We start from the raw sequence: 15,450 nt of genomic DNA, 5'->3' as shown, positions 1-15,450 counted from the left end.
CCCTAAAGCTTTCTTGGCAAGATTTTGGAAGTGGTTTGTTGTTGCCTGCTTCCTAGGGCTGAGAGAGAGTGAGTGGCCCAAGGTCACCTTGCTGGTTTCGTGCCTAATGTGAGACTAGAACTCACGGTCTCCAGGAACAGTTCTGATCATTTTGTGTTATTTTATTTTAATTATTTTTAACCTCCATTAGGGAGCAGAAATTAAAACCATAGACATAAAGATAATTAAAAGGCTCCACTGCAGGAGTGCTTGTGTGTTCTTCCTCAGAATGGCATTCCAGAGATTGAGGGAGGGGGTATCATTGAGATAGCCTGAACTTGTGCAAGCTTCCACCACACATGAGTATAGGAGCAAACAGAGGAGGGCTTCAAATATCATCTTAAGGTTCAAAAAGGAACATACTAGAAGTCGTTTTTGATACTGTGGCCCAAACTTAACATTAGAAAGGGGCCAAGTAACTTACGCTGAACCTTCAAGGAAAGCAACAGTACCTGGGAAACAACTAACTCAGCATGAAACATTCTTACAGGATGTGGGGAAAAAAGACGTATTGATCAAGTAGGAACTGAGTACTATAGAAAAGCCAGAAGCATGTCATAGGATAGGGTATCCAGTCAAAGCCAAAGAAACAATGGAAAATATATGCCAGAAATAGTGTGTGTGGGGGGGTACCCTCAGGAGAGAACCATCCATGACTGGAAAATAACATATTTACGTCTGTAAAGGAATACACTTTATGAAGTAGATGCTGGAGAGTATGCCAACTTCGTTAAGGTCAAGATCTTCCATGGGCTCAACTTATTACAAGCAATATATAGACCAACATTTTTCAACCTTGGCAACTTTAAGATGGCTAGGGGATTCTGGGAGTTGAAGTCTACATATTTTAAAGTTGCCAAGGTTGAAAAACACTGATACAGATGTATCGCCCGGCTTCCACTTCTTGGAGGAGTACAATCACCTTCCTTTTTACAATTTCCCTTCCACTGGCGGTTTGACGTCATCGCTCTTAGCCACACCCAAGGGGAACTGAGCGCGAGTCGTTCCTTTCGATTCTGGGCGCGCGGCTTCTCTGTTGCTATAACAACAACGGTGGCGTTAGTCGTCGCCCCGGAACCCTCTCGCTTTTTTCTACGGAGCTTAATCATTGGTTCTAAAAAGCGACCTTTAGGGAAAAGGCGCATTTTCATTGGTTCCTGCGTTCATCGACTGGATTGCTCGGCGGAGTAGAATTTTTTATTTGGTTTAAAAAAACAAACATTGGTATAATTATTACTACAAAAATAAATAGTAAACAGGAGAGCTGCCATGGTGTGAGAACTGACACTCCAAGCAGGTGAGGGACAGAACGGCGGCCGAAGGACAGCGATGTCATAGGTAAGAAGTGGGGAGGGGGAGACGGGAGGAGTTATGCTGCCAAATCCTCCTGCCTGCTTTCTGAGGCCAACCTCGTATTTTGCGATTAGAAGGAAAGGCACGGAGACGGCTGGAAAGAAACCCTGCCTGTGCTTCAGAAACCTTTTATAGCGTGAGATTTAGCCTCGGCACATGTGAGACAAATGGGTCCCTGAGCATGTGCAGAGTGTGTGGCCTCTCAGTGGAAACTAGGAACAGCTTTGAGGCGTCTTTAAACAAGAGCTGACTTACTGGGCAGTATGTAATAAGCCTCTGTGAAGCCCATTCAGCCAAGTAGACAGTGCACGGGGCCGTCTCCCTGATTATAATACAGATGGGTGCCGGTTTAAAAGATAGATGTATGCTGTGTATAAACGAAGGGCTCCAAAGGTCATGAAATGTAAAAGGTACAGCCTGCCATTTCTTTACCAATAATTGTATTCAAAGTTTTATTTCCTTTTTTGTGGCTCCATTCTTCAAAGATTTTCCCTCCATTCCTTTATAGAAGGCTTACAAGGTAGTGTAGGATTGAGAAAACCAGGGTAATCCAGTTAATCTTATATAGTGGTGAAAGATGGTGATACAATGTATTGCTAGGAAGCTGGATCTACTAAATAATTTCTCTAGTGAATTCAGAAGGCAGCAAATCCAAGGGCAGTTCAGTACTTTCTGTTGGCTGCATGAGAAGTCTGCTGTCACCTACTTTACAGTGCAATCTTGATTACCACATCTATTTCTATTAGTATATACTGTATCAATAATAGATCTTGGCTAATTTCAGAAGCTAAACAGGATCAGTTAAACAGATGCTAAAGAGGTGGTGGATGCCATGAAAATTCCAGGCCTGTTAGATAGATTGGGAAGTCAAAAAATATAATCGAAGACAATGACAAATCTCTTCCATAACACTGCTAAGAAAACTACATTGATGCAGTCACCAGAAGTCAAGCTTGATACTGAGGGTTCTCTGTCCCTGGGAACTTCTAATTTAAATGCATGAATGGATATGGATGGACAGGTACAATTAGATCAGTGCAGTATTATTTTGGAGCTCTGTTATGTGTGAATGTATCTATTATGGCCATTACTGTATATTTCTGTTTATAGGTTCAAAAATACAATTTCTGCGATTTATAAGGCTTTTGGGCACTGATATATTTAAATGATCACTTTCTTATTTGTGGGGGGAGGGCTCTGTAGATAGAATTTTTGCCTTTTTAGGACATGCAATAGGTATTGCCAATTGTTATGTATGTCTTCTGCAGACTATTGGCTTTTTTCTCCAGAAATCGATGACAGAAGATTTTGCATTCAGAACTACAAGATCTGCTCAACTAATTCTGTGCTCTTCAGATCTGAATTCTTTGCGAGTTTGTCGTAACCCACACCATGCTACGATAGAAACCACTGCCTGAAATGGAGAGGTATCTCAAAATTAACTGATGAAGTTAGAGCCAGTCTGGTGTAATGGTTAAGCTGTTGGAGTAGGGCCAAAGAAACTCAGGTTCTAATCTATACTTATACAAGGAAACATGCTGGGTGACTTTGAGCCAGTCTCTCTCAGCCCAGCCTGCCTCACAGAATGCTATTACCGGAATGAAATTAATAGAGATCCCCATGTGAGCTGCCTTCTGCTCTTTAAGGAAAGGTGGGATCAATAAATAAATAAATAATCTGATGTGCTACTTAAAATTTAAAAGTAAAATAAATCCCACTTAGGGATGATTTCATGAGTTAACTCAGTTAATATTTTCAGTATAGGCTTTATGTTTTAGTTAACTTTTGTATTTGTTTTTCTCCCAACCCTGTTTCTTTTCCTCCAGTTGCTGAAATTCTGTATCCATAGTTCTTCACATGTCAACAACCAATATTCTTTTTTACATTTGTTTCTTTTTAAAGAATTAATCTTGATGCCTTGACAGTATAAAATGCCTGATCAACTCAAGAAGGTGAAGACCAGAGAAAAGGCAGCAGATACCAAAGCTCAAAGGTATAGTACTTTTTACTAAATGTCAGCAATAACTCTCTCGAATTTGCACCAGTGGCTGAACAGAGTAGTCTGAAACACTGTGTGTACATGGTAACTGTTTCTCTGGTCACCAAGTGTGACAGAAATAGCTTGTGGCTGAAAAGCCTATAGAAATGCGGGCAGAGACGGGAGGTCATAGAAAGGTGCTCCAGAAACATTTTTTTCCGCAGATCAGCGGAAAAATTACAATTCATAATGATGTATAGTAATTATATGTTATTAAGAAGTATATAATTTCCTTCCTCCTAGGGATTATTCTGATCTTAAAAGGCTTCTGGCCCTTCTAAATGTCCAGTCAAGCAAGCAACAGGTATTTCTCCAAATAGCCATAATTTGAATCAATGTTTTAACAATAGCAAATAAATAATTCTTGCACAGTGAATTTCATGGTTTCAATATGCTTACAAATCCCTCTAATAAATGGAATGAATTGCATATAAAGAACCTAATGAGGTTTTTTAAGTGCTCATGTTCTGCACTGAATTAGTTTGCGGTTTTTGTGTTTGCTTTTGTGTTGCTTTAGCACCATTTTGTTTTGTGATAGGTAAAAGATTTTCAGGGTTTTTAAAAAGCTGAATAATCTCATTTCATTTCTGTGTCCTGCGTTTCAGTAAAATGCTTCATATTTTTAGCAGAGCAGTTTTCATTATGAGTTTTGAAAATATGAGGTGGTATAAATTCCAGAAACAGTGATTGAAGTAGCATCTGATCTAAGCTACAGTACTGCTCAGACTAGATTAAAATGGCTTTGTTAAATAGATCCATGTGTGAAACAGAAGCCCGCTGTAGGTATTCAGCATACACACAAGGGATTATATAAAAGTACTGCCCCCAATGCTTCTACATATTCCCAGCTTAAACTATATAGGCTAGTTCCTATTTTATTCTGCTGTACCACACTGAGACTGGACACTGACTGATAGGTAGTCTGCTTCTGGATTCAATTCAAGGTGCTGGTAATGACCTATAGATCCCTACATGGCATAGGGCCAGGTTATTTGAGGGAATACCTCTCCCCAATCACATCTATGCATCCCATCAAGTCTGAGAGGAACGGCAAGTTGCTGGTCCTGACCATGAAGGAATGTTATCTGATGGGACCCAGGAGAAGAGACTTTTCTGCCATAGCACCTGTTCTTCTGCCATAACACCCGCCCTTTTCCCCCTGAGGTCGTATTGGCCCTGACCTTGCTAGCCCTCCAGAAGGGCCTGAAAACATGGCTTTGCCATCTGGCCTGGGGATTCAGTAACACTGGTATGGAGCCTGCAAAGTAGCTGTGTTGCTAGTAAAATTGAGTGCACTCTCCTGCAGAGTCTGGTTTTTTAATGGTTTTAATGGTTTTTATTGTTTTTAAATTATTTTTGTTCTTATGTTTTTGGTTATTTTGTTGCACCGTTTTTGTGTTTTTAATTTTGTATGCTGCTCAGAGTCATGTATGTGAGGTGAACGGCTATATAAATTAATAAAATTCGTACATACTGTACATACATACAGTGGGGCAAAAAAGTATTTAGTCAGCCACCAATTGTGCAAGTTCTCCCACTTAAAAAGATGAGAGAGGCCTGTAATTTTCATCATAGGTATACCTCAACTATGAGAGACAAAATGAGAAAAAAAATCCAGAAAATCACATTGTCTGATTTGTAAAGAATTTATTTGCAAATCATGGTAGAAAATAAGTATTTGGTCACCTACAAACAAGCAAGATGTCTGGCTCTCACAGACCTGTAACTACTTCTTTAAGAGGCTCCTCTGTCCTCCACTCATTACCTGTAGTAATGGCACCTGTTTGACCTTGTTATCAGTATAAAAGACACCTGTCCACAACCTCAAACAGCCACACTCCAAACTCCACTATGGCCAAGGCTAAAGAGCTGTCGAAGGACACCAGAAACAAAATTGTAGACCTGCACCAGGCTGGGAAGACTGAATGTGCAATAGGCAAGCAGCTTGGTGTGAAGAAATCAACTGTGGGAGCAATAATTGGAAAATGGAAGACATACAAGACCACTGATAATCTCCCTTGATCTGGGGCTCCACGCAAGCTCACCCTGTGGGGTCAAAATGATCACAAGAATGGTGAGCAAAAATCCCAGAACCACATGTGGGGACCTAGTGAATGACCTGCAGAGAGCTGGGACCAAAGTAACAAAGGCTACCATCAGTAACACACTATGCTGCCAGGGACTCAAATCCTGCAGTGCCAGATGTGTCCCCCTGTTTAAGCCAGTACATGTCTGGGCCCATCTGAAGTTTGCTAGAGAGCATTTGAATTATCCCGAAGAGGATTGGGAGAATGTCATATGGTCAGATGAAACCAAAGTAGAATGTTTTGGTCTAAACTCACCTTGTTGTGTTTGGAGGAGAGAGAATGCTGAGTTGCATCCAAAGAACACCATGCCTACCGTGAACCATGGGGGTGGAAACATCATGCTTTGGAGCTGTTTTTCTGCAAAGGGACCAGGATGACTGATCCATGTAAAGGAAAGGATGAATGGGGCCATGTATTGTGAGATTTTGAGTGAACACCTCCTTCCATCAGCAAGGGCATTGAAGATGAAACGTGGCTGGGTCTTTCAGCATGACAATGATCCCAAACACACCACCTGGGCAACAAAGGAGTGGCTTGGTAAGAAGCATTTCAAGGTCCTGGAGTGGCCTAGCCAGTCTCCAGATCTCAACCCCATGGAAAACCTTTGGAGGGAGTTGAAAGTCTGTGTTGGCCACCGACAGCCCCAAAACATCACTGCTCTAGAGGAGATCTGCATGGAGGAATGGGCCAAAATACCAGCAACAGTGTGTGAAAACCTTGTGAAGACTTACAGAAAACGTTTGACCTCTGTCATTGCCAACAAAGGATATATAAGAAAGTATTGAGATGAACTTTTGATATTGATTATTTTCCACCATGATTTGCAAATAAATTCTTTAAAAATCAGACAATGGGATTTTCTGGATTTTTTCCCCCATTTTGTCTCTCATAGTTGAGGTATACCTATGATGAAAATTACAGGCCTCTCTCATCTTTTTAAGTGGGAGAACTTGCACAATTGGTGGCTGACTAAATACTTTTTTGCCCCACTGTATATACATATATAAAGTCCGAAGCAGAGGCTGCAGCTTAACTTCCACATCTTCAGGCAATCAGGCCCAGGCCACCTGGCAAGAGCTGCCTAGAATCCTACACCAGACCAGGTCTTACCTTGCTCCACAGCCTTTTGTTACTCATAGCCAATTGGCAGCCTTCAAAGCAAGACTCTAAGACTAAGTTGAGGTCTATTGAAACTGCCTTCTCTATGCTGCTGATCTTCCATCTGGATGCACTAAATGGTGGGTATTTTTCTCCAGCAGCCCAATGACCTTGAAGTGTGACTATCTACCTCGCCAAGGCCATTCTTTTGGCACTGTCATCAGCAGACTCTGCTGGTCAGAACCTCTCTTTCAGCAGTCCCCCTGCTTGCTGGTCTCCTTGTTATTGACTTGACTTGCAACAATTGCAGCTCTGTCCTCTCCATTTCTGTTGCTGTCCAGGAACAAATTTCTTGTTCTTCGAACTTAATTTTGAATCCCATCAGTTCTCTATTCCTTTCTTTTTTCTTTGTTTCTTTTATTGTTCTCCTATCAGTCTCAATCTAATTCCTTCCATTAACTTCTGTGGCTCTTAAAAAGCATAGAACAGGAGAAGAGCCTTTTCTTGTACAGCTTTTAGAGTGGCATATACTTTTCTTCCTCAATTTCAGTTGAGAGAATCACTGTCACTGTTGCTATTGCTTAGGTGAATCAAATATTATTGCTCCAATTATTTTGTTGTATAAATAGCTCTCAATACATCTTTTTACTCTGACATATAAAATATTTGTGGAGTAACTACTGAATTAAATTAATGTGGAATGTTGTCTAGGAACAAGGAAGCTATACAGTATTACATTTATGTTGAGAGAGAGAGATTTTATTTTGGTGTTAAAATCTTGAACCTGTTATGTGCCATGATATTTGGGAGAGCCAGTACTTTTTCAACAAAAGAACTGGCTAAAATATTTAATCATATAAGCCCTGTTTCTCCTCCATTTCCTTAGAGAATGGTGTTTTTGATATCAGGTTCTTCTGAAGATTTCAAGAAGTAAGGTTTCTAGGTTTCTGCTTCTCTTAGAAAATTCAAAGCAATTATGCTTTGCTTGAGCTCTCTGTATCTTGTTTTTATCCAATTGTCTTTATCTTCCATATTCAACCCATATCACTTCAGCTCCTGTGCATAATACTGAAAAACAGACAATAGTAAATTCATACATACATATATATATATGTGTGTGTGTGTTTGAATTTACTATTGTATATTCAAATATATATATATATATATATATATATATATATATATATAAATATAAATGTGTGTGCATGTATGTGTATAAAGATACTCAGTCTAGATGAATATCAGTGACTAATATTAAACAGAGAGGACTACCAGTGATTGTATCAGTTATCTGTATTTCATATATCATTATTACCATAATTGTTATGGGGTTCCAGTGACAATCATTGGTATTACTCTGGCTCTATTAAGTAATTTACTTAACAGTCAACCCTGTCTTTCATTTGCAGCTGCCAGCCCTTAACTTTGAAAGTGTTAATAATAGCATGTCCAAGACTGAACAATATTCTAGCAACTCTTGCAAAGAGAGATATAGAGGTCAATGGCAAGAATCTACTGAAGCTGTTGAACTGGAACACTTCAGGTACAATGTATTGAAATTAATTAAGACTTATAGCATTTGCATGGATCTAATCTAAATCCTGACATTCAATTTTTTTAAAACTTTATTCTTAAGCAGCAGTGCAAAGTTGAGGATGAGGTCTCTGAAAGCCTTGAGTATAGTTAAGGTACAGCTTTGAGTACAATTAAAGAAACTTCCAAAAGTTGCATCATCCTCCAGAAGTTATTGCTAAATTGGAATTGTTTGTGTGACACAAGGGGAAAAGTCTTAAATACTAATAATTGTACAAATTATGCATAATTTTAATTAAATGAAATCCAATTTAGTTTTTATTTTAGTCCCCCCACTGTTTTTGGCACACCACTAGAAAGGCCAAATGAGAAGTTTGGCCTGGAAAAAGTTGTGCATTCGTGTTCCAGAGCTTCTTAGAGCTTCTTAGAGCAGTGATGTACTTCTAATGAATGGTTATTTCTGATTTTGTGAATTTAAGACATAACTGTTATATTAATATGTTAATTGATGCCTTATATATGGAAGATAATGTAGAATTTCTATAGTTTTAGTCATTGTCAACATGTTATATTTATATATTGCTGTGTAGAGGAAATAGTATTTCAGAAGTCTCATCTAAGGGTGAGAGGGTAGGGCAGGTAATATTCAAAGCATTCGTACTTTCAGCTGACAGAATGATAGCATAATATAGGCTGATTTCATATGGAAAATATATTTTCAGTGACCCTCTATAAAATGATTTTGACTGAATTGTATTCATTCTATTCTACAACTGGCACATTATGAATAGAAGAGGGCCCCTGCCCCCTGCTACTGATTGGAAGAAGTTCTGCAGTTGCCTGCTCAAACAAGGAAAGAACTGGTTAAATATTGCCTTTATTTGTTCTGAGGTAGCCAAGAGACTAGAATTATAAGCAGACATAAGCTTGAGAGGAAAGGTATGCCTCTCTCTGTGGCTGGCTAAAGGCTGTCTTGGGACAAATGCATGGTTGTATTATTAACTCTTAAATTGGATGAGGTCAGAGTCAATGATATTTCATTTTCCAATAGACATATATGGCAGTTCTCAGAGTATACAGTACTGAATATAATTGCAATATTCAAGGAAGAGGGAGTGACACTGCTGGTATTTGCCCAGAGACTGAACAATGAGTCCATAGCTGAGCAGCAATATGATTGTAGTCATATTGTGATTTGATGTCAGTTCAACTTCAGGTATGGGTTGGATTGGACTACATTTTCTGGAATTGACATTTTTGGAATGTTTTTTGTGCTCAGTCATCAAAAGCAGATGTATTTGTACCTTTTACAATATCCGCTTTGGTTTTTGTGCCTTTAGTATGAATTACAAGAATGAAAGAAATTTTAGTCAACACCCACAGTACAAGTTATTTCATGATATCTTCACAGCTTTGGTTAAAAACCGGCTTATTTGCAGGTAAGAGATACAGACTAATGTGTAGCTTGTTAAACAAAGAATACTGTAAAACTGAAGATTTTGGGTTTTTAAAATCCATAAATTTATATAATTAGATACAGCATTAGTTTTATCTGTTCTGACCAAAAATTGATACTCTGTGATTTATCTACTCTAGTAGGCAATTCTTTCTATGGATACTCATGTGTAAGTAATTGGCACAGAGTGATTAAAGACTGCAGCCTAAATTGTTCACAATAATTACTTATAGATATTTGATAGCAGAACCTTATTTCAATGTTAATATATTCTTGCAATTGCATTACGTTTTGACTCCCAGTAGTGAACGGATCTCATGTTACCAACTGTAAATATTCTTATGGGAGGTTATTGCTCTCCTTTATGTGACTAATTCCCAAATAGCTCCAAGAAGGTTACAACATTTTTATCAATAGCAAGGCTTATAGAAGGTGTTTGGTACCTTCTTTACATCCTTAACTATTCCAGATTTGTCTTGTAACACACACACGCACTCTCATACATCAAATAATGTGTGTGTGTGTGTTACACACACATACACACACACACCTATGGCATTTGATTATTTTATTTGGACTGTGAAGAAATAAACTGAACTGAGTTTGACCCCCAACTATGTGGAAAACTGCTAGATTCTTAAATCATATACATGCTTTAGGATAATGGCCATTTTATTTAAATGGTAAAAAAACTCATTTGATCACATATGCATTGTTATCTGCATAGAAAATAGTATACCATTACACACTATTATCTTCAATTTGTTTTGGTTTATGTGTGTGTGCGCATTTCTGTTTCCCAGAGTGGTGTAATCATCAATAAGATTATCTAAATTTACCTGAATGAAATTTGTTCAATGTAATATTAAAGGTTTTGGTCCTTTGGACTCCTACGCTTGACTGGGGTCATTAGTTTAGTGCTCTCAAAAAGGAAGAAGGGCCTCCTTAAAGAGAATCAGAGGGAAGACGTGATTGTTCTTCTTCCTCAGGTTAATTTATATGCGTGGATTTAGACAAAAGAGTCATCTGCTGCCTCAGGATATTATTAAGCTATATGTGCACCCTGTCATTGATCAGACTGAAGGAAATATTTAACTTCATAAGCTCAAGATTTTAAAATTTACTGCTGGGTCATTTGGCATTTTACTTTTACTTTTTCATAAATCTCTCTGCCATTACATCTAAGACAGGAATAAATTCAGAAATAGCTGTTTGAGTTTTGTCAACATATAGTTGTAATGTATGCAAGCACTTGTTTTTAATGCTAAAAAAGGTCCCCAGCTAGCTTGGAATATTCCTCAACAATTTCTTTAAAAAATCAGTTAAGATTGTATATGAAAAAGTACATAAATTTACACTCAAGAAATGCTCTTGGAAGTTGAGCATTATATGATTCCTTATAATTCATTCAAATTGATCTCAAGGGTATTTTTACCTTTATCTTTGATAGGATCTCTGTGGCATGACTCCCTAGGGTAGGAGTAAACCTAGGTCAGTTTGGATATCCCGTACTTTAATGCACTGTCAGATTAACTTTGGCCTGGTCACAAAGATGTGGTATTTTAAACGTTGTAAAAAACTGAATAAAATATCAATGTATTCAAGAGTTCATTTGTATTTACTGATGCCTGATCTCCATTACTGTCAATTCATGAGCTCACAGAAAAGTCTTTTCACGCACAGATCTATTACTGTTTCTATCCCACTCCTTGGTTTTCTTGATTGTAGCTGCCTAATTTTGACTGGAGAAGTCTTCTTGCTGATAACTGCTTAAGTGTTAGAAGCTTTTGCTGATGTATTGAAAATGTTCAGAAATAAGCCAGAAGATCCAGATCTACAGGTGAAACTCGAAAAATTAGAATATCGTGCAAATGTTCATTTATGTCAGTAAGGCGACTCAAAAGGTGAAACCAATATATGAGATAGACACATTACATGCAAAAAGCGAGATATGTCAAGCCTTGCTTTGGTATAATTGTGATGATTATGGCGTACAGCTTATGAAAACCCCAAATTCACAATCTCAGAAAATTAGAATAGTGTGAAAAGGTTCAATATTCTAGGCTCAAAGTGTCCCACTCTAATCAGCTAATGAATCCATAACACCTGCAAAGGGTTCCTGAGCCTTTAAATGGTCTCTCAGGCTGGTTCAGTAGGAATCACAAGCATGGGAAAGACTGCTGACCTGACAGTTGTGCAGAAAACCATCATTGACACCCTCCATAAGGAGGGAAAGCCCCAAAAGGTAATTGCAAAAGAAGTTGGATGTTCCCAAAGTGCTGTATCACAGCACATCAATAGAAGGTTATGTGGAAGGGAAAAGTGTGGTAGAAAAAGATGCACAAGCAGCAGGGATGACTGCAGCCTGGAGAGGATTGTCAGGAAAAGGCCATTCAAAAGTGTTGGGGACTTTCACAAGGAGTGGACTGAGGCTGGAGTTAGTGCATCAAGAGCCACCACACACAGATGGATCCTGGACATGGGCTTCAAATGTTGTATTCCTCTTGTCAAGCCGCTCCTGAACAACAAACGTCAGAAGCGTCTTACCTGGGCTACAGAAAAAAAGAACTGGTCTGTTGCCCAGTGGTCCAAAGTCCTCTTTTCTGATGAGAGCAACTTTTGCATCTCATTTGGGAACCAAGGACCCAGAATCTGGAGGAAGAATGGAGAGGCACACAATGCACGATGCTTGAAGTCCAGTGTGAAGTTTCCACAGTCTGTGTTGATTTGGGGAGCCATGTCATCTGCTGGTGTTGGTCCACTGTGCTTCATTAAGTCCAGGGTCAACGCAGCCGTCTACCAGGAGATTTTGGAGCACTTCATGCTTCCTTCCGCAGACGAGCTTTATGGGGATGCTGACTTCATTTTCCAGCAGGACTTGGCACCTGCCCACACTGCCAAAAGTACCAAAACCTGGTTCAGTGACCATGGGATTACTGTGCTTGATTGGCCAGCAAACTCGCCTGACCTGAACCCCATAGAGAATCTATGAGGCATTGCCAAGAGAAAAATGAGGGACATGAGACTGAACAATGCAGCGGAGCTGAAGGCCGCTATTGAAGCATCCTGGTCTTCCATAACACCTCAGCAGTGCCACAGGCTGATAGCATCCATGCCACGCCGCATTGCGGCAGTCATTGCTACAAAAGGGGCCCAAACCAAGTACTGAGTACATATGCATGCTTATACTTTGCAGAGGTCCAATATTGTTCTATTTCCAATCCTTGTGTTATTGATGTCATGTAATATTCTAATTTTCTGAGAGTGTGAATTTGGGGTTTTCATAAGCTGTACGCCATAATCATCACAATTATACCAAAGTAAGGCTTGACATATCTCGCTTTACATGTAATGCGTCTATCTCATATATTGGTTTCACCTTTTGAGTTGCCTTACTGGCATAAATGAACATTTGCACGATATTCTAATTTTTCGAGTTTCACCTGTACTTTTACCTGCCTCTTATTGTATTAGAGATCTATTCACCATATTAATCATTCTTTGAAGCCCAGTAATATGGTGGAGAAAAGAATTACCATAACCTATAAGAGTGAATTCCATATATTATTTGTACATTGTGTATCTTTCTATTAGCCCTAAAACTACTGCCATAGGGTTGGGTAACTCTGAACAAAATACTGTAAGGGCAGGGAGAAAAAATATCACTTAGAATTTTTTAAAATATCATAAAGTCTGTTTTCAAAACTAAACATACCAAACATATAAAGCTTTCTTTTAGATGTTGGAAAGAGGATTCCAGCGTTTAGATAATTTGGGTTGCTTCTTTTAGTAGCTTTTCTATCACCATAATTTCTTTTTTGAAACATGTACACAGGATAGTACACAGTAGTATTTCAACTGTAGTTATATCATCAATATACATATGAACATCATTAGCATTTTCAGTTTCAGTCCCTTTCTGCATAATATCTGATGACACTTTTTTTTTAAAAAAAGGCAAATTCCATGATAAGTTGTTTTTTTGCAGATTGGTTTGTCAAAATCCAAAGATGTTGGGGATAAAAACCAGGAAAGTCATCACTCACCCTTGGTTCTGCATCTGACTCTAATCTGATGCTATTATTCTTCTCCTTAAGAACTATAATCACACAAGCACTATTGTAGCCAGTAAAATTGCTAATATCCAAGAGATCATACCTATCAATGCAAAACCTATAGTACATGATAATATACCATATTTTCAAGTTGCAGGTCATAACATTAAATGTAAATTAAATTTAACTGTAAAAACCAAGGTAGTTTATATTCTTAAATATTCCAACAAATTGTGCATATTGCTTCTCATAGAATGGGAATGGCTATTTAAATAGAATGTGAATGTCAGCTTTTGTTTGTTAAAAATAGAAGTGTTTTATTACTTATTACCACATTTCCCCTAGGACAGGGTGTGCAGCCCATGGCTATGGTCAGCCTGTGGCCATTAGCAACACAATTGCCAGCCCCCCAGCAATCTTAGATTTGACAGTATAATTTAAGCTTCCAGGTGGATGCAGGAAGCTGCCGAGAGACAAAGTGCTCTCCTTCCAATTTTTAAAACCTCCTCCAAAATGGCAGCCAAATCAATGTTTCTCATATTCATTTTGGCCCATTTGTTGACATTTGACAGGTTTAATTATTTCTAGACTCCAGAGCCTTAAAGTGGCATGCACAAAGGTTTCTCTTTATTTTATGCTAACAAGAATAATCCAGTGAGGTAGATTAAGGTGAGAGATAGTGACTGACTAGTGACCAACCCAGTGAGCTCTGGGGTCAGGGGGAATTTGAGCCTAGATCTCTCAGTACCTTAATCAGTGGGATAGAGCACTCTCACTAAAATGTATGGGATTTAATTCAGTCATAAATCCCATTAAGTTCAGTCAATCTGATCTAAGATTGCATTTGAGCTATATCCATTTTTTATATAATATCAGTAATTTGGCTGAATCTCACAGATCTTGTACTATGCTTTAGTTTTACATTAAATTTATTTTCTCTTTATTAAATGAAACATAGATCAATTGTTAAGTAGTTTAAATAAGTCCTTTTCTTTGCACAATTGAAATCAATCCCCCAAGTGAAATCTTATTTTTGGGAATGAGGCATCTGTGGTGGGAACCTGGAAAAGAGCCATAGGCCCAGAGAGATTGTTCCAAATAATCCAGTTCTTGGGAATTTATTTGCATCCACTGCAGCACCACCTTTGTTTTTACTAGATTATTTTTAGCAATTAACTTGATGCCCAGCAGAACCTTGAACTGTCATACTAATCAGCTATTTCTGAGAGAGAATGAGTGAGGTGAAACTAAGCTGAAAATGTGTGTTACACTTACATAGTTATATATCTGCATTTCATAAGGAAGTTAATCAAGAATAAAAAAATGACTTGGAAAAGAAAAAAAACATGAATGAAAAAAGATAATTGAGTATTTTTATATGAGGAAGGTTCAAACATAGTCTGCTTTTGCTTCTATCATACAAAAGCTACAGAGTGTTGAGACTACTAAGACCTTGATTTAATGGAGCATTGGGGGCAGGGATGGAATATCTGTTATTCCCAAATGTCTATTACATCCAAGGTATGTTATCTGCAGTGATGTATTTATTTGCATCATCGCATCATTGTGATGCAAATTGCATGTTATCAAGAGACTAAAAAGATGTACCACTCCTTGATATTCCTGCTGCTGCTGCTGATCAGTACACCTACTCCCCAATCTTACTACCACTTCTGTCAATCTTTCCACTGGCTTGCCCACTCATCCCCTTGTACTTTCCCAGAAATATCAATAAAACCTTGAGTTAATGGACTTTGTCCATTATTTGGGATGGGATATTTGGACTCAATT

General features: G+C 38.4%; 2 protein-coding genes across 2 annotated transcripts in view; both read left to right on the top strand.

The window, feature by feature from the left end:
• SLC4A7 (solute carrier family 4 member 7) overlaps nt 1–2,705 on the top strand; it is a 103,861-nt gene extending 101,156 nt beyond the window's left edge. The window contains exon 28 of the mRNA XM_088150824.1: nt 2,682–2,705. The gene's annotated coding sequence lies outside the window, so the exon portion shown is untranslated. The remainder of the gene's footprint in view (nt 1–2,681) is intronic.
• The window catches only part of NEK10 (NIMA related kinase 10), a 121,171-nt gene continuing 108,402 nt past the window's right edge, over nt 2,682–15,450 (top strand). Inside the window, exons 1-5 of the mRNA XM_088150834.1 lie at nt 2,682–2,819; nt 3,295–3,385; nt 3,674–3,734; nt 8,025–8,158; nt 9,489–9,587. Of these exons, the coding sequence (XP_088006960.1) occupies nt 3,324–3,385; nt 3,674–3,734; nt 8,025–8,158; nt 9,489–9,587 (356 nt within the window). The 5' untranslated portion in view covers nt 2,682–2,819; nt 3,295–3,323. The remainder of the gene's footprint in view (nt 2,820–3,294; nt 3,386–3,673; nt 3,735–8,024; nt 8,159–9,488; nt 9,588–15,450) is intronic.

Source organism: Python bivittatus, unplaced genomic scaffold (genome assembly GCF_059951505.1).
Source record: "Python bivittatus isolate LINGU-HERP-01145 unplaced genomic scaffold, Pbiv_v1 ctg000610_np1212, whole genome shotgun sequence".
NCBI lineage: Eukaryota > Metazoa > Chordata > Lepidosauria > Squamata > Pythonidae > Python > Python bivittatus.
Note: the sequence above shows the minus strand (reverse complement) of the source record. Positions and strands in the feature narration are given on the sequence as shown.